This window comes from Gopherus evgoodei, chromosome 8, assembly GCF_007399415.2.
Source record: "Gopherus evgoodei ecotype Sinaloan lineage chromosome 8, rGopEvg1_v1.p, whole genome shotgun sequence".
Taxonomy (NCBI): Eukaryota; Metazoa; Chordata; order Testudines; family Testudinidae; genus Gopherus; species Gopherus evgoodei.
Window position 1 is genome coordinate 78,287,907 of NC_044329.1, and position 20,767 is coordinate 78,308,673.

The 20,767-nt window shown below is 49.8% G+C and overlaps 1 protein-coding gene across 2 annotated transcripts in view; it reads left to right on the forward strand.

Moving 5' to 3' along the window:
- The first annotated feature begins 421 nt into the window (after positions 1-421).
- The window catches only part of GCLM (glutamate-cysteine ligase modifier subunit), a 31,325-nt gene continuing 10,979 nt past the window's right edge, over positions 422-20,767 (forward strand). Inside the window, exons 1-4 of one of the 2 annotated variants that reach the window (XM_030571903.1) lie at positions 422-1,126; positions 7,225-7,290; positions 8,783-8,867; positions 19,284-19,340. In XM_030571903.1, the coding sequence (XP_030427763.1) occupies positions 1,001-1,126; positions 7,225-7,290; positions 8,783-8,867; positions 19,284-19,340 (334 nt within the window). In that variant the 5' untranslated portion in view covers positions 422-1,000. The remainder of the gene's footprint in view (positions 1,127-7,224; positions 7,291-8,782; positions 8,868-19,283; positions 19,341-20,767) is intronic. The other variant, XM_030571902.1, reaches the window with a different exon arrangement.

Below are 20,767 nucleotides of genomic sequence, written 5' to 3' on the forward strand. Positions count from 1 at the left end.
GTGTTTATAATGTTTACATTTAACAATACTGAAGATTTGTTTAATTTTGGTGGAATTTTAGAAAAATATTATTTTACAGTTGTATAGCACCTTTCATCTACAAAGACTGCAGAATGCTTATAGCAGGTTGACTACTGTATCTGCCCATAGACTCATTGTAAGGTTGGGCCACAGGGCTTGAGCCTGCAAGGTGCTGAGCACTGGGAGTACTCTGCACCTTGTAGGACTACTGGACTTTTACAATTTGCTCCTGCTCACTTTGAAGTCAAGGGTAAAACTCCCAAAAACTTCACTGGGAGCTAATCTGACCCCTACATACAGGGATCTTTTCATCCACTGCTAAATTGCAGACACCCCTGGAGTGAAATGCTGTTACTGGATATTTTATTTTTTATCTAATGCACAGAGCTGTTTATCCAGAAACATACTGATTACATACATTAGTCTGCAGTAGCAATCCCTTACCACGCGCGGCTGGGAAGGCACCCGGGGCAAGAGCGCTCAACCCCTGGCACTGACTGTAACCAGAGGGCGCTGCCCACGCAACTAGATAGCGACCCAAAAGCCCAGAGGAGGGCAAAAGCTTCATGGCGCGGATGCGCATGCTCGGATGTTTCGGACATGCGCACTAACCGCAAAGGCCTAGCGACGGCGGGCTGCTTCTGCCTCTCGCCCGCAGGGCGGCGCCTGAGCGGCTCGCCCCAGCCTGCCCTCGCTCCCGGACTCCGCCTCCCGGCTCCAGCAGGAGCCCCTCGAGCTCCCGCCCGCGGCTGTATCACCTGCTCCCCGCCCCGCGCCATGTGACCAGCCGCGGTTACAAAGCACTTTTTCTCCTTAGTCATCGCCCTCCGCAGCGCAGCGCTGAGCCGAGCCCACCGGCTCCTCCTGCCCGGAGACCCCGGCGCTCCCTCGCAAGCAGTCGCTGCCGGCTCCGAGTCCTCAGGGCCGCGGGAACCTGCCGACCCAGCGAAGGCGACAGGCGGGCGGAGTGCGGGCTCCCATGGGGACGGACAGCGGCAGAGCCAGGTTCCTCCTGGACCACGCGGCCACGCTCAACCTGCAGACGGGCAACCTGCTGAACTGGGGCCGGCTGCGCAAGAAGTGCCCGTCCACCCCCAGCGAGGAGGTGAGAGGCTGCCCCCGGGCGGCCGAAAGTCTTCCGGCTGCGGGTCGGGCGGGTGGGGAGGTGTCTGTGAAATGCCCCCCTCGTCCGCATGGAGAGGAGGTGACTGGGGTATGAAGCCGCTGCCGTCCCCTGCGCTAGGGCTTGAGGGGGGTGGCAGTCACTGGGGTAGAGCTGCTGCGAGCAGTCACTTCCGGGCAGGGGGGGGATGGCGGCTCACCTTCTGTAGCTTGTATCAGAGGGGTAGCCGTGTTATTCTGGAGCAAAAGCAGCAAAGGGTCCTGTGGTACCTTATAGACTAACTTGTCTTATTAGAGACCAGATGCCCAGCAAAGTCTTCATACCACATCTCCCTGACTAAGGCTGGAGGAGGGACTGGAACCCGGGTCTCCCCCATCACAGGTGCTTAGGTTACAAGCTGGTAACAGACGTTTAGGCATAGCTCCTTTGGTGAAAACGTTCCAGAGGTTTCAGAAATTTTGAAACCTAAAACAGTTGCTGCAGAAAGGAATTGCTGCCCTCTGGGCAGCTCTAATGATTGCTAAGGTAGGGCTAAATTGGGCTACCTTTCTTGTACCAGTACCTCATACCTCATCAGGAGCTGATTATTGACTGAGGAAGGAGTACTTACCTGAGTAAAGTAGTAGGATTGGTTCCTCTTTACCAACTAAGAACACTAGACTCTTGAATAAGTGGGTGAACCTCAGTGGACCTGTAGCTGCCTTGGTTGGTTTTGAATTTGGTCTGTTGTGGATATTAACTTATGGTACATAAAATATGGCAAATACTCACTGAGAGCATTGCTCCCTAAGGGGCATAGTACAGGCCTCCCAAAGGAATTTGGCTTGGCAGGATTTGCTGCAGGGAGTGTTGGTGATGAAGGCCAGTCATAGAGGCCATGGGCCTGCTACTGTGGAAATGCTTGGGTCTTTGGAGTCTGGCACACTAAAGGAGTCACTCCCAGGAGACTGCTTTCATGCTGAGAGACCAGACTGTGACTCCATGACAGTCCATCTGCTATAAAAAAAAAAATTTGCCACTATATTGTGTTCTGGTCTTGCCCGTGATGTGCCTCGTGATTGTGATATGGAATCATATTACAGCTATGGTCTTTACTGATATGGATCAAAGAGTACCCAGACTTGCTCTAATATATGTTTTCGAGGAAGAAGGGTATTACCTTTCTAATAAGAGCCATAGTGAAACCTGATTCTCTGGAAAGGTGCTAATGAATTTTAAAATGTGTATAAAGGTACTCAAGCAACAATACTGGAATTCACTTAGGTAGTAGTTTTAACTGTACATTTTTGGCTATAAAGTAAATAGGACCATTCCTTTGTGCCTTGCACATAAGAAGATGCAATAGTGCACAGTATGATGATGATGATGATAGGAAACTTTGATGTGTGTTTTAGTCTTGAGACTCCTCTTAGGCCATGTCTACATCTAAAATTTTGCAGCGCTGGTTGTTACAGCTGTATTAGTACAGCTGTATAGGGCCAGCGCTGCAGAGTGGCCACACTTACAGCAACCAGCGCTGCAAGTGGTGTTAGATGTGGCCACACTGCAGCGCTGTTGGGCGGCTTCAATGGGGGTTCGGGGAACGAGAGAGCAAACCGGGAAAGGAGACCAGCTTCGCCGCGGTATGCTCTCGCGTTCCCGGAACCACCCAGCAAACCTCAGGGAAGGAGACCTGCTTGCTCGGGGTTCGGGGAACGAGAGAGCAAACCGGGAAAGGAGACCAGCTTCGCCGCGGTTTGCTCTCGCGTTCCCCGAACCACCCAGCAAACCTCAGGGAAGGAGACCTGCTTGCTCGGGGTTCGGGGAACGCGAGAGCAAGCCGGGGAAGGAGACCAGCTTGATTACCAGAGGCTTCCTCAGGTATGCTGGGATACCTGCTTATTCCACGGAGGTCAAGAAAAGCGCTGGTAAGTGTCTATACTTGATTACCAGCGCTGGATCACCAGCGCTGGATCCTCTACACCCGAGACAAAACGGGAGTACGGCCAGCGCTGCAAACAGGGAGTTGCAGCGCTGGTGGTGCCCTGCAGATGTGTACACCTCCTAAGTTGCAGCGCTGTAACTCCCTCACCAGCGCTGCAACTTTCTGATGTAGACAAGCCCTTAATATTACTGTGGGAATGCCACCTTTTAGAGTTCATAGTGCCATAGTTTCAGATCTTATCCATGCTATGAAATACATGAAAATTATCTCAGCATTATCACAAGAAATAGTAGTGGAAGCAGCTACCTAGCAATTTGAGAATTGTTCAGTAACTACAAGGATTGTGATTTTTAGAATAGTTGAATGAAAGCAGCATTGGCAACTTAATTGATCTAAAGTTTTATTTTTCATAACTATTAAGATGAGGTGCAATGGAGTAGACTTACGGATAAATGCTGAAAAGGGTGATTGGCTGGCACAGATTGTGGGTAAGGAGATTATGAAACATTTATCTTTAAAGTTACTGACTGTAATTGAGTTGTTGCTGTATGACACCTGTTCAGTGGCCTCAATGAAGTGAATGTGAGATCTCAGACGAATTGCTAGTGGACAAGTTTCTTCATCACAGCTGGCATGCTTGTTGTCAGTCTCAGTAGAAAGCTTAAGAACTGAATAAGCATAGAGATCAAACTATATTCTCATTCCAGGAGTGAGCCCTCCAGAAAAGAAATTAGCTGGGCAGGGGGGCGGGGGTTGTATAGCTGCTGCCCTGGTTGTGCCTAGTCTGTGGATAAAGCCCAGGTAATGCAGAACTGACTCCAAAAACGGGCATCCAGTTCTTGGAAGTTGTAAACTAACATTGCTATTGGGTCAGCTTAAGCCCAAGATTTGGCTTTTATAAACAACATTTTACATAGCGTGTGGTTAAGATAAAGGTTTCTATTAATTCCTGAGAGAGAGAGAGAATATTTTTACTTTTGTTTATAAGAATTAACTGTTCCGGGTGACTGAAATCCAAAAAATGAACAAACAACATTAACTGTGGAAAATTAAGTTAAATTTTAACAATGCCACTTTAATATTCTAAGGTGTTTATTGATTCAGATAAGAATTTGACCAAGGTTTTACAAAATGTGAGCCTCAAGTTATGACCTGAGGAGCCCAACTTTAAGAACCTGCTTACAAAAGTGATGGCCAAAGTAAACAAAAGATGCTATATTTCTTGAAGAAAATGTTTTTTCTTAATCCCAATTTTATTTGGTGGATGTGAGAAGGTGGAAGAGTTGTTAATGAGCAATGTTTATAATGTACACCTTCAGCAGTACGTTTTCTTTGCCCTGAAGGAAATGGATCCTGGGTCACTTTCCTGAGTTGTGCCCAAACAGTCTCAATGCAGCCCCACCTCTTTTGTAATCATCCAGAGGCCTTAATTCCTACCTGTTGAGACTTGTGTGCCGTCTGCCTGGTGCAGAATTTTTATCCTTTCTTTACTATTTCAGATGGTTCTAAAACAATCTTTAGACTCTTAACATTCACAAATTTTCTTGTCTCTTATATTAAACTTTTACATTTGTGGATCCCCACTTATATGTTTGGGGACTGTGTTGGAGTTATTATTTTTGCAGGGTATTATCACAACACGGATTTAACCATAAATTCCTTTATTAAATTCAAAGAACAAATGGTATTTATACAATAGCTCTAAACTGCCTACACAGTCTAAATAATAAGCAATTTACTACATGCAAACAGTAACAACACTTACAAGTATTTAATCAAATTACTTACAAACAGGCTAACCCCAGGGTTTCTTAGATCCATATTGATTGGCTCCAACTTTATCTGGCAGGTATTAGCAATGAACCAGTGGCGGATTAAGAGTTAGTGAGGCCCTGTGCTCAGCTTCATTTTTGGGGCCCCTCTTTGGGATCCAGCCAAGAAAAAGAACATTCTCACTTATCTCCCCCTGCCCCCATTTTTCATTCTTTTTTTCTTCATGCTTCTTCTATAAGTAATAGGAAGTAAATGAAAATAAAGTGAGGTACTTGATTGTGTATTTTTCCACAGACAACTTGAAAATTGCTGAGGGTCTCGGCAGACCACTAATGATCTTTCCAAATATTGTTTGTACCGTTAGCTAACTATTGTAAAGTGCTTTGGATAAGAGCGCTTGATCAAAAAAAAAATGTAAAAAAGCATTGAGGTGCAGGGTCTGGCCAGGACTTATGATGCGGGAAGGGGCTCAGGATTGGATGTGGAGTGCTTACCCAGGGCAGGCCCCATTTGTTGCGAGGGATGCAGGTGGGAATGGAGGGGGGGGTGCAGGAGTCAGGGAGGGCAGGGGGCTGAGGGTGTGGGCTGAGATTGTGGGGGTGCTCCCGGTCCCCTGCCCTGAGTGTCTCAAGGCAGGGAGCTGGGGGAGTGGGGTATGTGCAGGGAGAGTGCGGGGGCCCCACCTTTTCTCTGCCCTGCCCCGATTCCACCCCCTTCTCCAAGGCTCCACCCCTGCCTCTTCCCACCTCCTCTCCTGAATGTGCTGCGGCCCGCTCCTCATCCTCCCTCCTGGCAGATTGGAAGCAAATTGTTCAGAGAATGATAGTAAATCTATGAGTATCCATACAGATTTAAAAATAACCTACAAAGAAAAATAGAGCAATGGCTTACAAATCAGTTGTGTCCTGTACATGTCCAATTACTGTCTTTCCAGCTCTCCACAGTATTCTGGCCCAATAGAACATTCTTGTTTAGTAATGTGTTTACTAAAGCAAAGCCTGCAGTATAAAATAATGTGTAGTAATGATATAATATGATCCATGTAGTTGTATGATCACAATCCTAATAGGTTTAATTCTGCATCTGTGACCTCAGGGAAAGTGTTACTGAAAGTTAGGATCTTAATTCTAGTCTCTTCGGTGATAGATGATCTGGGCGCACTGGCAGTACAAAAAATATATTAAAAAATGCAGTTAGTAATCGCTAGAAGAGAGGAAAAAGACACTTCCATTCAGGAGATGGACACCTAATGAATGGTTTATAACTATTCTGAAAGCTCTGATTCCAGTGTTACGATATAATGCTCTTCTAATGTCTGATTAAATTGTTAGCTTACACAAGATTTTTATTGTCTTAAAGGAAGATGCTCTTTCTTTGCTGAAAGACAATGTGTTTGACCCTACAGGCATTGGGAGCTCAGCCAAGAATGCAAATACTTTTCAGAGACTGTGGAATAGCTGGAGTCCTCAATCCCCCCCTCCCTCCCTTCGTGAGCATCCATTTGATTCTTTGGCTATCCGTTATGCTTGTCACACAGCACTGTGCTGTGGACTCTGTATCATAGCCTGGAGATTTTTTTTCAAATGCGTTGGCATTTCGTCTTCTGTAACGGAGCTCTGATAGAACAGATTTGTCTCCCCATACAGCGATCGGATCCAGTATCTCCTGTACGGTCCATGCTGGAGCTCTTTTTGGATTTGGGACTGCATCGCCACCCGTGCTGATCAGAGCTCCACGTTGGGCAAACAGGAAATGCAATTCAAAAGTTTGCGGGGCTTTTCCTGTCTACCTGGCTAGTGCATCCGAGTTCAGATCGCTTTCCAGAGCGGTCGCAATTGTGCACTGTGGGATACCGCCCGGAGGCCTATACCGTCGATTTGCGGCCACACTAACCCTAATCCGACATGGCAATACCGATTTCAGCGCTACTCCTCTCATCGGGGAGGAGTATAGAAATCGGTTTAAAGAGCCCTTTATATCGATATTAAGGGCCTCATTGTGTGGATGGGTGCAGGGTTAAATCGGTTTAATGCTGCTAAATTCGGTTTAAACGCATAGTGTAGACCAGGCCTGAGATTTCAGGAGTGCTTTTAGGTTAAGGCAGTACTGACCTGAGAGGTTTATGAAGTGCAGTACCCTCCACTATTGACCCAGTCTTGGTAAAAGAGGAGTGAGAATAGCATATATAAGCAGAACCAAACTGATTTGTACAAGCAACAAATAGAACTTTGAAGTAAAAATCTTTTCTGTTCCTCTGTGGCCCTTTTCTCTCAATCAGCTCCTGTAACTTTCATATGAAGTTCATATAAACCTGTTTTGTCTGTGCAATAGTGGCATAACTCTTAAAAATGAATTAATAATATAATGAAATGTTATTTTATAGCTACGTGACTGCATTCAAAAAACACTGAATGAATGGAGCTCAAAGATCAGCCTCGATCTAAACCAGGTGAGAGGTCTACAGTTTCTTTGCAAATAGAATTTAACTGATCAAATATTTTCCCTTTGTCACAGCTTGGTTCAATACTTGTGAAATTAAATAGGTTACTGGAAAGACAAATATTGCTTTTGATTAATCTATGTTGTTCAACAGAAATAAGACTTAATCAGCATAAATTCCTGGCTAAAAACATGATTTGTCATTACATACTGGGGCAAATCTCAGATAGTATAGCTCATCTTGAAAATGAATTACAGTACATGTATGTGCAAACATGGTGGAGTTTCTGAGTTATAGATCTGTTTTGTAAGATCATGCAGACTGAACAATTTGGCCTGGCCACTATTTGTAAGGGAGTTCTCTCTAAGTGAAATGTTAGAATACTACAGGATGTGTTGTTGCTGATTCAGAAGTGACACTTTTCATTTGAGGTGCCAACTTTCAGATAACACATGAGACCAAGATCCTGACCGCTTGACAATATTGAAGGTCCTGTGGCTTTTTGTATGGTCACATTTCAATATTAGAGCCCACCTACTAAAATTTGGAAAAATAAAAAAGGTAAAATATTTCCTGTTTTGTTTTGCTTTTGCTCTTGGCTCCTCTCCCTTGGCTTGAGGACAGCGGCATGGTAGGTGGAGGGATGATGTCCCCTTGAGGAGCCAAGTTAGACGTGTTCTTGTAGCTTAGCTCAGTGTTATGTGAGGAGGAAGAGAATCTTGGCCAGTTGGCTGCTGCATGAGCCTGCAGCCCTGTATGTGTGGGCTTCTCCTATGGTTGGATTAATATTAAAGACCCCTGTGGGAGCTGAAAGAACATGGATGGCTTTCAAGAAGCCATATGCTACTTTACTAGCAGCCTCAAAAGCACGTCTGTATTTGAGGGCAGAGACAGACCTTGTCATGTAACTCTGGCTTGGTCTACATTTAAGTTAGGTTGACCCAGCTATGGAACCGAACTCCCAGGGCAGATGTGGCTGTGCTGATGGAAGTTTTCTTCTGTCAACTTAGCTATCACCACTCAGAGAGGTGGATTACCTATAGCAATGGAAAAAAAGTGGTTCTCAACCAATTTACCATTGTGGGATGCATTCAGTACTACCTGTATGGTCCTGAGGATGTCACATGAGCTGCAGCTGTGTGCTGATTGGGCCGCAGGTTGAAAACCACTGGAAAAAACCTATTCAGTTGCTATAGAAAACATCTACGTTAAGGTGCTACAACAGAACAGCCGCAGTGCTATAGCAGTATTGCTGGAGTGCCTATACTGTAGATGTGGCCTTTCTCTTACCTGTTACCCACTCCTTCTCTGCTCTAGAGGGGCCCAGCCTACTCCAATGCCAAAGTGTGGAAGCACTAGGTTACTTCCTTTATTGTATTTTATGTTCATATTTTTTTATCCTGGTATAAGGCTTTTGTTGTAACAGGTAATGCATTCTTCAGAAGATTATTAACTTTCTAATATTGACAAACTGCTCCTAAATGTTATGTATTTACTGCAGGAAATGCCAGATGTCCTGGAATGTACTGTAGATCAAGCAATGGAAAAGATAAATCCTGAAGAAAGGGAAGAATTGAAAGTGTCAGGTAAGGAATGAAAAAATGTACTCTTGCTTTGCAGAATATACTTTAAATTTAGGGAACTTAAAAGAACTAAATAGCTTTACTCTGGCTAGCAGGCTTGTTTACTTTGGTTTGATAGCAGGATTTGTTCAGGTGGAGCAGGGCTTAAGTTTCTTCATTAATATTAAGTAAATAGAGAAGAGTGTTTCTGGGATGGGACGAGGAGGAAAAGAGGAGAGTGGAAATGAGAGAGGAAGAGAAATTCTGGAAAAGGACATACTGAGTAATCTGATGAGACTTGGATTCTGGGTCTGAAAAACTGCTATGTAGAGGTTCAGGCTCAGACTGGAGCCTAAGCTCAGGGTCCCTGAGAGGGTGGAGGATCCCAAAGCTTGGGCTCCCTCCCAACATCTACACAGCAATTTTTAGTCCCCTGAGCTCAAGCCCTGCAAGTGACCCAGGCCAGCTGCAGCCATGCTCCAGGGCTTTTTATCCCCGTGTAGATATACAATGAGATTCAAAATACTAGAATTCCATTCCCATCTTTTTAACTCACTTTGATCAAGTCATTTGATTTCTCTGTCTCAGGCAGGTCATGTCTACTTGGGCAAATTGTATTGATTTAACAACATTGGTTTAGAAATGGATTTAGTTAATTGGTACAACTTCCTGATAAACACTCTTAGGCTGGTGAGATTTGCATTCATGTAACTAAGGCCATGTCTACATCTAAAATTTTGCAGCGCTGGTTGTTACAGCTGTATTAGTACAGCTGTATAGGGCCAGCGCTGCAGAGTGGCCACACTTACAGCAACCAGCGCTGCAAGTGGTGTTAGATGTGGCCACACTGCAGCGCTGTTGGGCGGCTTCAAGGGGGGTTCCGGGACGAGAGAGCAAACCGGGAAAGGAAACCAGCTTCGCCGCGGTTTGCTCTCTCGGTCCCGGAGCCAGCCAGCAAACCGCAGGGAAGGAGACCTGCTTGCTCGGGGTTCCGGGACCGAGAGAGCAAACCGGGAACGCCGCGGTTTGCTCTCTCGGTCCCGGAGCCAGCCAGCAAACCGCAGGGAAGGAGACCTGCTTGCTCGGGGTTCCGGGACCGAGAGAGCAAACCGGGAACGCCGCGGTTTGCTCTCTCGGTCCCGGAGCCACCCAGCAAACCGCAGGGAAGGAGACCTGCTTGCTCGGGGTTCCGGGACCGAGAGAGCAAACCGCGGCGTTCCCGGTTTGCTCTCTCGGTCCCGGAACCCCAAGCAAGCAGGTCTCCTTCCCTGCGGTTTGCTGGCTGGCTCCGGGAACGCGAGAGCAAACCGCGGCGAAGCTGGTCTCCTTTCCCGGTTTGCTCTCTCGGTCCCGGAACCCCGAGCAAGCAGGTCTCCTTCCCTGCGGTTTGCTGGGTGGCTCCGGGACCGAGAGAGCAAACCGGGAAAGGAAACCAGCTTGATTACCAGAGGCTTCCTCCTTCCACGGAGGTCAAGAAAAGCGCTGGTAACTGTCTACATTGGATTACCAGCGCTGGATCACCAGCGCTGGATCCTCTACACCCGAGACAAAACGGGAGTACGGCCAGCGCTGCAAACAGGGAGTTGCAGCGCTGGTGGTGCCCTGCAGATGTGTACACCTTCAAAGTTGCAGCGCTGTAACTCCCTCACCAGCGCTGCAACTTTCTGATGTAGACAAGCCCTAAATTGATATAGGGTATGTGGGATAGCACTGCTCCAGCAATCTTTAGCTGCTGGAACAGTCTTTGAGTGTGTTGCTGCGAGGGGCTGGTGTAAATATACCTTGAGCAGCAGTTGAACTAAATCCTTAGGCCTGGTCTGTAGTAGGAAGTTAGGTTGGTATAACTCTGTTGCTCAGGAGTATGAAAAATTCACACCCTTGAATGATGCAGTGCAGACAGTGCTAGATCGATGGGAGAATTCTATCTCTTGGGAAGGTGGAGTACCTACTCTGGTGGGAGACCTCCACCTTCCCCCACCCGGATGGTGCAGGTAATGTCTTCACTGAGGAGCTGAAGAGGTTTATATGTAGACATACTCCTAGTTCTTAATGAAACTGAGGCTTGGTCTACCCTACAGAGTTAGGGCGACATAAGGCAGCTTATGTCTACCTAATTATATCATGTCTATGCTAGAATTCTGCTTCTGCTGAAGTAAGTGGCCTGCTACACTGACATCATAACTTCACCTCCATAAAAAATGTAGCACTTATGTGGATATACACCTCTACCTTGATATAACGCTGTCCTCAGAAGCCAAAAAAAAATCTTACCGCGTTATAAGTGAAACGGTATTGTATCGAACTTGCTTTGATCCACTGGAGTGTGCATCCCCCACCCCCCCCCAGCTCTCGGAGTACTGCTTTACTGTGTTATGTCCAAATTCGTGTTATATCGGGGTAGAGGTGTAGTTGGGTGATGCAGTGTCCCCGTTGAGGCTGTGTCACTTACATGGGGGGGGGGGTTGGCTGTCATTCTTGTCAGTTTCATGGCTGCTATTCTCTCTACTCTGGGAGGGAGGAAGAGACTCACAGCTGGAGCCCTGAAATTGACAATAATGTTAATTTCACTGCTGGTAGGCTCTCTGTTGTGAAATTAAGCCTGGTGTCAGGTTCACAGCTGCCCCTCCCCCAGCTATCAGCCCAGTGCCAGACTCTCAGCTGGATCCCCACCTGTGATGCAGTAGGGACTGTCTGTGTGGGGAGTGGGAGAGCAGGGGAGGACTTTAGGGGATGGACGATGCCAGGGCCTGTAACCTGAGCTAGGTAAGGGAGGGGAAGGGTCAACACCTTTGCCTGGGAAGGGGAACAAAGGAAGGGAATGGCAGGAGGGAAGCAGTTTGAGTTTGGGCTTGGGGCTGTGTGGGCGGAATTCAGGGTATCCTAGCTAGGATCCAAGCACCCTGAAAGCCCAGAAGGACTCGAGGTAGGGGTCCTGACTGTGCCTGAAAGCTCTGCTGTAACCGGTGTTCCTGTTGTCCAATAAACCTTCTGTTTTACTGGCTGGCTAAGAGTCACTGTGGGTCCCAGGAAGAGGGGTGCAGGGCCGGACTCCCCCACACTCCGTGACAACTGGTGGCAGCGGTGGGATATACTGCACCCCGTGGACGGCGCTTTCTGCAGTAAGTGACTGGGGAGCAGTAAAACGAAGGGGTGACTAACCCCTGGGAGTGTGTGCCCAGTGAGAAGGACTTTGCAGTAACAGGGTCCCCCGGGGGATTGCAGCGAGCGGTCCCAGGGGCGAAGGAGTCGGCAGCTCGACCCTGGCAGAGAGGTGGTGACCTCACGAAGGGCTGGTGCACTAGGGGTCCCCCTGGAAACCGTGGGGAGCGGCGAGCACCCCGGCTTGTGAGTGGCCAGCAGGAAGATGTATGCCAAGCAGCGCAAGTGCGACCTGCTGGAGCTGTGCAAGCAGAGGGGGTTGCGCCCAGGGAGACGCACCAAGGACCAGCTGATTGCCCAGCTGGAGCAGGGAGACCGCATGAATGAACGGAGCCCTGTCTCTGAGGGAAGCAGCCGAGCAGATGCAGCGCAGGCACCAGTGTCTGTCCCTGCTGGGAGTGGTCAGCCGGCGGACGAGGGCTTCCCGAGACCCCCCCTTCCTAGGCGTAGGGGAAGGGCGGGGAGGAGCCCAGTGTATACCGAGGGCACCGTGACACCCCCGGCCAGCAGGGAAGCCTCACAGCGAAGCTCACCCCCCAGCAGGGGATCCTCCTGGCAACGCTCGGCATCCGTGGAGCGGAGGCGGCTGGAATATGAAAGGGAGCTGAGACGGGAAGAGCTCGAGTTAGAGGCGAGAGTTGGAGGAGAAGGAGAACCAGCGTGAACATGAGGAGAACCAGCGCCAGCGTGAGTGGGAGGAGAAGGAGAAACAGCGTAAACATGAGCTTGACCTGGCCCGGCTGAGGAGCAGTGAGGCTCCGGCTGCGGTGAGTGAGGGGGGACCCAAGCCTACAAAGAGCTTTGATAAGCACTTGCTGCCCCGGCGTAAGGAGGGGGAGGACATAGATACCTTCCTGACGGCCTTTGAGAATGCCTGCGAGCTGCACAGGGTTGACCCTGCAGACAGGGTCGCAGTTCTCACCCCCTTACTGGACTCCACAGCCGTGGAGGTGTACAGCCAACTGAAAGGGGCGGAGGCAGGGGACTACGAACTGTTCAAACAGGCCCTGCTCCGCGAGTTTGGGCTGACTCCTGAGATGTACCGGAAAAAGTTCTGGAGCCAGCCTAAAACCTGTGAGGTCACATACCTACAACTGGTCAACCGGGCGCAGGGGTATGCCCGCAAGTGGACAGCTGGGGCCCAAACTAAAGAGGACCTGCTTGACCTATTCATACTGGAGCACCTGTACAGCAGTGCCCGTCCGACCTGAGGCTGTGGTTGATGGACCAGAAGCCGGAGAACCCGCAGCATGCAGGCCAGCTGGCCGACCAATTTGTGGACAGTCGGGCAGGGGATGGCAGGGAGGAGTCTCGAAGGAGCAGGCCTACCTCAATGCAGAGAGAGAGTCATCATGGGACCTCCCAAAGGGGGCCTATGGAGAACCCCCCCCAAAAGGGGAACATCCAGCGGCAGGTCCCTCCGACCCACTCAAGGGGACCCACGAGATATGGGCTGCTATTGCTGTGGCCAACAAGGTCACATACGGGCCCAGTGCCCCAAGCTCAGGGACAGACCAAGCAGACCCAACCCGCAGAGGGTGGACTGGGTAAAAACCCAATCGGAGGAGGGGCTACATTCCCAGGAAAGGGGGGTTGGCAACATACCACCTGTGGATGCTCCAGGTTCCGGGTTTTTGGTTTACCGTGTGGGCGCGGGGCTGCCCCTCCGGAAAGAGTGCATTGTTTCCCTGGAAGTGGATGGAGGAAGGTCACTGGGTACTGGGACATGGGCGCAGAGGTGACGCTGGCCCGGCCCGAGGTGGTGGCCTCAGATCGGATGGTGCCCGACACCTACCTGACCCTGATGGGTGTGGGCGGGACCCCATTCAAGGTACCCGTGGCAAGGGTACACCTGAAATGGGGGGCCAAGGAGGGCCCCAAGGATGTGGGGGTACACCAATATTTGCCCACTGATGTGTTAATGGGAGGGGACCTTGAGGACTGGCCTAGTAACACCCAGAGTGCCCTGGTCGTGACTCGTAGTCAGAGTCGCAAATGGCACTGCTCCCCGACAACGGGGAAGGTACTCGACCCGAGGTGCAGGACCCTAACTCAGGGAGCGGGGAACGCCCAGGGGCACGGTGCAGAGAGGCTGCGGCCTCAGACCCAGCCAGCAAGAGAGAGCCGGTCCCCATTCCTGTCCCAGCTGCTGAGTTCCAGGCCGAGTTGCAGAAAGATCCCTCCTTGCGGAAGCACAGGGACCGGGCTGACCTTAGTGCAGTACAGACCATGAGGAGAGGTTGCAAGGAGAGGTTCCTGTGGGAGAAGGGGTTCCTGTACCGAGAATGGGCTCCCCCAGGGGAAGTAGAGTCATGGGGGATCAGGAGGCAGCTGGTGGTTCCCCAGAAGTTCCGTCACAAGCTGTTGTACCTGGCCCATGACATCCCTCTCGCAGGGCACCAGGGAATCCGGCGCACCAGGCAGAGGCTGCTACAGAACTATTACTGGCCTGGGGTCTTTACCCATGTCCGACAGTACTGCCAATCCTGTGACCCCTGCCAGAGGGTGGGGAAGGCCCGGGACAAGGGGAAAGCGGCTTTGAGGCCTTTACCCATCATAGAAGAACCTTTCCAGAAGGTGGCCATGGACATAGTGGGACCCCTCAGCAAGACGACCCGGTCAGGGAAGAAATACATCCTGGTGGTGGTGGATTTTGCCACTCGCTACCCCGAGGCGGTGGCCTTGTCCTCTACCGAAGCAGACACAGTGGCAGATGCGCTGCTGACAATTTTCAGCCGGGTGGGGTTCCCCAAGGAGGTCTTAACGGACCAGGGGTCCAACTTCATGTCGGCCCTGCTCCGGTCCTTATGGCAGAAATGTGGGGTCCAGCACAACTGGGCCTCAGCGTATCACCCCCAGTCCAACGGGCTGGTAGAAAGGTTCAACGGGACGCTGAAGATGATGCTAAAAACATTTATGAACCAGCATCCGCAAGATTGGGACAAGTACTTACCTCACCTGCTGTTTGCGTACAGGGAGGTACCCCAGGAATCTACCGGGTTTTCACCTTTCGAACTGTTGTATGGAAGGCGGGTTAAGGGGCCCCTAGACCTGATGAGGGACGAATGGGAGGGGAAGGCTGCTCCCGAGGGAGAGTCAGTGGTGGAGTATGTCCTGACCTTCCGGGAAAGACTAGCTGAGCTCATGGGCCTGGCCAGGGAGAATCTGGCCCGAGCCCAGAGGAGGCAGAAGGTCTGGTATGACCGCACAGCACGAGCCCGTGCCTTCACCATCGGGGATCAGGTGATGGTTCTTATCCCCGTGAGGAGAAACAAACTCCAGGCCACCTGGGAAGGGCCCTTCAAGGTTATCAAGCAACTGAATGAGGTAAACTATGTGGTGGAGCTGTCAAACCGGGCACATCACCGTCGGGTGTACCATGTGAACATGATGAAACCATACTATGACAGGGGGAATGTGGTGTTGGCCGTGTGTGGACATTGGGAGGGGCAGGGAGATGACCCCTTAGTGGATCTATTCCCTGGGACAAAAGCTGGTTTCCCCCCTGGAGGCGATTCCCCTCTCTGAGCAACTGACCCCGGGCCAGCATGCTGAGATCAGAGGGGTGCTGCATCTGTACCGACAGCTGTTTTCCAACCAGCCTGGACGCACTAATTGGACTGTCCACCGGGTGGAGACCGGGTCACATGCCCCTATAAGATGCTCCCCTTTTCGGGTCACTGGTAAAACTGCCCAGGATCTTGAAAGAGAGGTCAGGGACATGCTGGCTTTGGGGGTGATCCAGCCGTCTTCCAGCCCTTGGGCCTCGCCAGTGGTGCTAGTCCCCAAGAAGGATGGGTCAATCCGGTTCTGTGTGGACTATGGAAAGCTCAATGCCATCACCGTATCTGATGCCTAACTATGCCCAGGCCTGACGAGCTCCTAGACAAGCTGGGAGGTGCTCGGTACCTCACCACTATGGATCTTACCAAAGGCTACTGGCAAGTGCCGCTGGACGCAGATGCCAGGCTGAAATCGGCCTTTATCACCCCTCTGGGGCTCTATGAGTTTCTGACCCTGCCCTTCGGCCTCAAGGGAGCGCCGGCCACCTTCCAGCGCCTGGTGGATCAGCTACTGAGGGGGATGGAGAGTTTTGCCGTGGCGTATATTGACGACATCTGCGTCTTCAGCCAGACCTGGGAGGACCACATGTCCCAGGTTAAACAAGTCCTAGACCGACTCCGAAAGGCTGGGTTAACAGTAAAGGCTGAGAAGTGCAAGGTGGGGATGGCTGAAGTATCTTACCTGGGCCATCGGGTGGGGAGCGGCTGCCTGAAGCCGGAACCAGCCAAGGTGGAGGTGATCAGAGACTGGCCTGCTCCCCAAACCAAAAAGCAGGTCCAGGCCTTTATTGGGATGGCGGGGTACTATCGAAGGTTCGTGCCCCACTTTAGTGCCATAGCCGGCCCCATCACTGAACTGTGCAAAAAGGGGAAGCCAGACAAGGTGATCTGGACTGAGCAGTGCCAGGAGGCTTTCCGGGCGCTGAAGGAGGCTCTGGTTAGTGGCCCAGTTCTGGCAAACCCAGATTTTGACAAACCCTTTATGGTGTTCACTGATGCCTCAGACACGGGACTGGGGGCGGTGTTAATGCAGGAGGATGAAAAGAGGGAGAGACACCCCATCGTGTACCTGAGTAAGAAGCTGCTACCCCGGGAACAAAGCTACGCGGCCATCGAGAAGAAATGCCTGGCCATGGTGTGGGCCCTTAAGAAACTAGAGCCATATCTCTTTGGGCGACACTTCACCGTGTACACCGACCACTCTCCCCTGACCTGGCTGCACCAGATGAAAGGAGCCAAAGCCAAGCTCCTGAGGTGGAGCCTGCTCCTGCAGGACTATGACATGGACGTGGTCCATGTGAAGGGAAGTGCCAACCTGACAGCGGATGCGTTGTCCCGGAGAGGGGGCCCTGAACTTCCCCAGGTCACTGGGCAGAGTGACCCCGCTCAGTTCAGTCTCGAAGGGGGGGAGAGATGTGATGCAGTAGGGACTGTCTGTGTGGGGAGTGGGAGAGCAGGGGAGGACTTTAGGGGATGGACGATGCCAGGGCCTGTAACCTGAGCTAGGTAAGGGAGGGGAAAGGTCAACACCTTTGCCCGGGAAGGGGAACAAAGGAAGGGAATGGCAGGAGGGAAGCAGTTTGAGTTTGGGCTTGGGGCTGTATGGGCGGAATTCAGGGTATCCTAGCTAGGATCCAAGCACCCTGAAAGCCCAGGGGGAGGGGAGGGGTCCTGACTGTGCCTGCAAGCTCTGCTGTAACCGGGTGTTCCTGTTGTCCAATAAACCTTCTGTTTTGCTGGCTGGCTGGCTGGCTGGCTAAGAGTCACTGTGGGTCCCAGGAAGAGGGGTGCAGGGCCGGACTCCCCCACACTCCGTGACACCACCCCAGACTGATAGCTTGAGCTGTGAGCCCAGTCGGAGGATCAGTTTCAAAGCAGGAAGCCTATCAGCAATGAAATTGACATTCTTGTTAAATCACGACTCTGGCTCTGAGCCCCTGCTGCTTTGATCTGAGGCAGCCATGAAATTGGCAAGAATGTAAATTTCACTTGTGGCAGGTTCTAGCTGTGAAATTGAGCCTCAGCCAGGCTCACAGTGCTGGCTGTCGCCTCAAGGTAGGTGGAGGGGCTCCACCTGTGAACCCCACACTCAGCTGTCAGTGTACTGCAGTGCCCCACTAAAGCTGGTGCAGGTGCTCTTGGTAAGGATGTGCACCGCCAGCAGAAGGAGGGTAGTGTGGACATCAATGGCTAACTGAATTACCGCAGTGATTGGTGGTCGATCTAAATTAAACCAACCTAATTTTTGTAGTGTAGACAAGCCCTGAGCTAAATCAGAGTAAGGCACTCATAGACCAGTTTGAGAGCCCACACCAGGGAGTTTCATTGACTTAATTAAATCAGTTTCTAAAAGGATTTAATTAAATTGGTGTTCATACTGTATAAGGTAGTTCTTAAGGAAGCTTTCAGGCTTTCCTGCATTGCACTGGGGATGAAGTGGCTCCTGGCATCTCTGAGGATTGTTGGGGAGTATCCAGGTGGCATGAAGACTTTTGTAACTAGCTTTGCTAGACCCAAGGGTCTATTTTTATTTTTTTTTTGAAAGTGTGTGAGTGCACATAATATTTATATAGATACCCTCATGGGCAGTCCAAGGATAAATCTTCAGATAATGTTATAGAAAGGACCCATGTGCTGTTATTAAAAGCAGAATATCCATAAATGTTACCCTTCAGTGCCTGATAAGCCAGATGACAGCAGTACAAACTTTCATATTTTTGTTTAGGATGACTCAGGATTTCTCTGCTGTTCACTGAAAAGACCTGTATTAACATGTCTTGGTACTCTATACAGTTTTTAATTACTCTACCTTCCCCAAGCAGATTTTAAATGCATTTTTGCAAACCTTTGCCTCCTTTTTCCTTTAACACCAGGGTTGTCTAAAAAAATGACTAAAATCTTGTAATTAAGGAAAACACTGGAGGCAATTCTATTATAATGTATCCAAGTTACAGAATGGTAGTCCTGTTAGTCTGAATCAGCAAAAACAATGAGGAGTTGTGGAACCGTATAGACTAACACGTTTCTTTGTGCATAAGCTTTCATAGGCTAAACCCACTTCATATATATATATATATACATATATATGTGTATATATATATATGTATAGCAGTATATGAAAGGATGGGAGTGCCTTACCCAGTGAGGGGTTGAGACAAATCAATTAAAGTGGGCTATTATAAACAGGATGAAGTCAATATGGTGCCACAAGTACTCTTTGTTGTTTTTTAATGATCTATCCAATGGAATATGATGAATTTAAGGGGGAAAGGTCAAACTATAGAGAGAGATGTTAAATTTTGAGCTTCAGTAAGTTGGTGGGGGGAGGTCTGTTGGTTCTATGAGGTTAACTGTTTTAAAAACAAACTTGTCATTATGATTGTTGCTTAAAGTACCAAAACACTTACTTCTCCGTTTCACCTGTACGAGAGACTACCCTTATTAGGTAACCTCCTGTCTTAAGAGACTTCTGAAAATATCTCCAAAACATACTAACTACAGTTCAGTTTCACCTTTTAGAACACCACTTTTAAACATCTCTCAATTCCTTAAGAGGCTGGCATGTGTCCTAAGCACTTTTTATTAGATCTTGCCAAAATGTACGATTGATACAATGCTAGTACATAGTGGAAATGTAACTGGTCTATGCATTTTACTGTATATTCTCTAATAGCAGGAGCTGGTTTTAGTTATTAACTCACATTTCTTTGGTGTGCAGCAAAACTGTTCATCGCAGGATCAAACTCTTCTTCAATCAGAGATGCAGTTGATATGGGTAAGTGCAAAACTGAAACTTATGTGCAATGCTTTCTACTTTCTGATTGTTACAAAAATTCTTCAGTTTGTAATACTTGGGTTTTAGGTTATCTTCCTCTGTGCTGAAGAGTGGAGTTTTACATTTGCCTTGATTTATTCTGCAATTTCTCTAGGAGTTGTAATACTCTTAAAAGTAAAACGGCCAAAATAACTAAATTAAGTTCTAATTTAAATGTTGGTTCTGTTCATATTAATGGATTAAATATAATATAGACTCTTAGATCCCCAAACTTCAACTGGATCTGTGTGCACAGCCCCTTGTTCTGGTAAGTACAAGAGCCCATCTCTGTGGATCTATTTGCAGGAATAAAGTCGCTTTATACCAAAATAATTAACAAACAAACAAAACACTATTCGGCATAAGATGTGTAGTTGGTTCTCTTATCTGATGCTGAGGTGATTGTTGAAACAGTAAATATTTTCCAGTTTTAATTTGCTCCCTGCCTAGTTCTGAACACTATAGAAACTGCAATATTGATGTCTCATATTGTATATGCTTGTTTCAGCAATGTAACATTAATGCTGCAACAGCAAATTTAAAATTTATATTATGAAAAGCGAATATATAGGGTTACCATATTTGAACATTCAAAAATGAGGACGCTCCACGGGATGTGGGGTGTCAGTCCCACCCACATTCCACCCCTACTCTGCTTCAGGTCCCACCCCTCCCCGCTCAGCCCCCCCACTGCATCCCTCCTCACCCGCTGGCAGGCTGCTTCCCTCCTCAGTCCCCCACCCACTGCTCGCCTCCTCCCACCTGCCACCCACCTCCTCACTCCCCTGCCAGAAACTCCCATGCCCATCCCGAGAACCCCAACCTGCTGCTGGCTCGCTGCTTGCCTCCTCACCCCCACCCGCCTACCCACCTGCCGCTGGCTCTCTCACCTCTTCAACCCCTGCTGCCTGCTGCTGGCCTTTTCACCCCTCCCCCGCATGCTGCTGGCTCGCCGCCCCGCCTCCTCACCCTCCCACCCGCTGCTGGCTTGCTTGCCTCTTTACCACCCCCCACCTGCCACTGAGTCCCTGCTCGCCTCTTCACCCTGCAGCGTGGGCGACCCCTAGGCACAGAGGTGGAAGGGGTCTCCGCGTGCTGCACCGGCTCCCTCCTGCCCGATCAGAGCAGCAGGGCTTGCAGGTGCTGGAAGCGGGCAGAGAGCCCGCCCGCCCCCCCCCAACAACGCGACCCTAGAAGCCAGAGGGACCTGCCGGATGCTTCCCGGGAGCAGCCCCAGGTAAGCACTGCCAGGACTCCCCACTTTGCCCCTTAGCAGGTCCCTCTGGCTCTTAGGGTCGGGTTGGGTTGGGGGGTGGGGGTGGAGGGCTCTCTGTGTACTGCCGGTGACTGCAAGCCCCACTCTGCAGCTCTGGCAGCTCCCCTCTAGG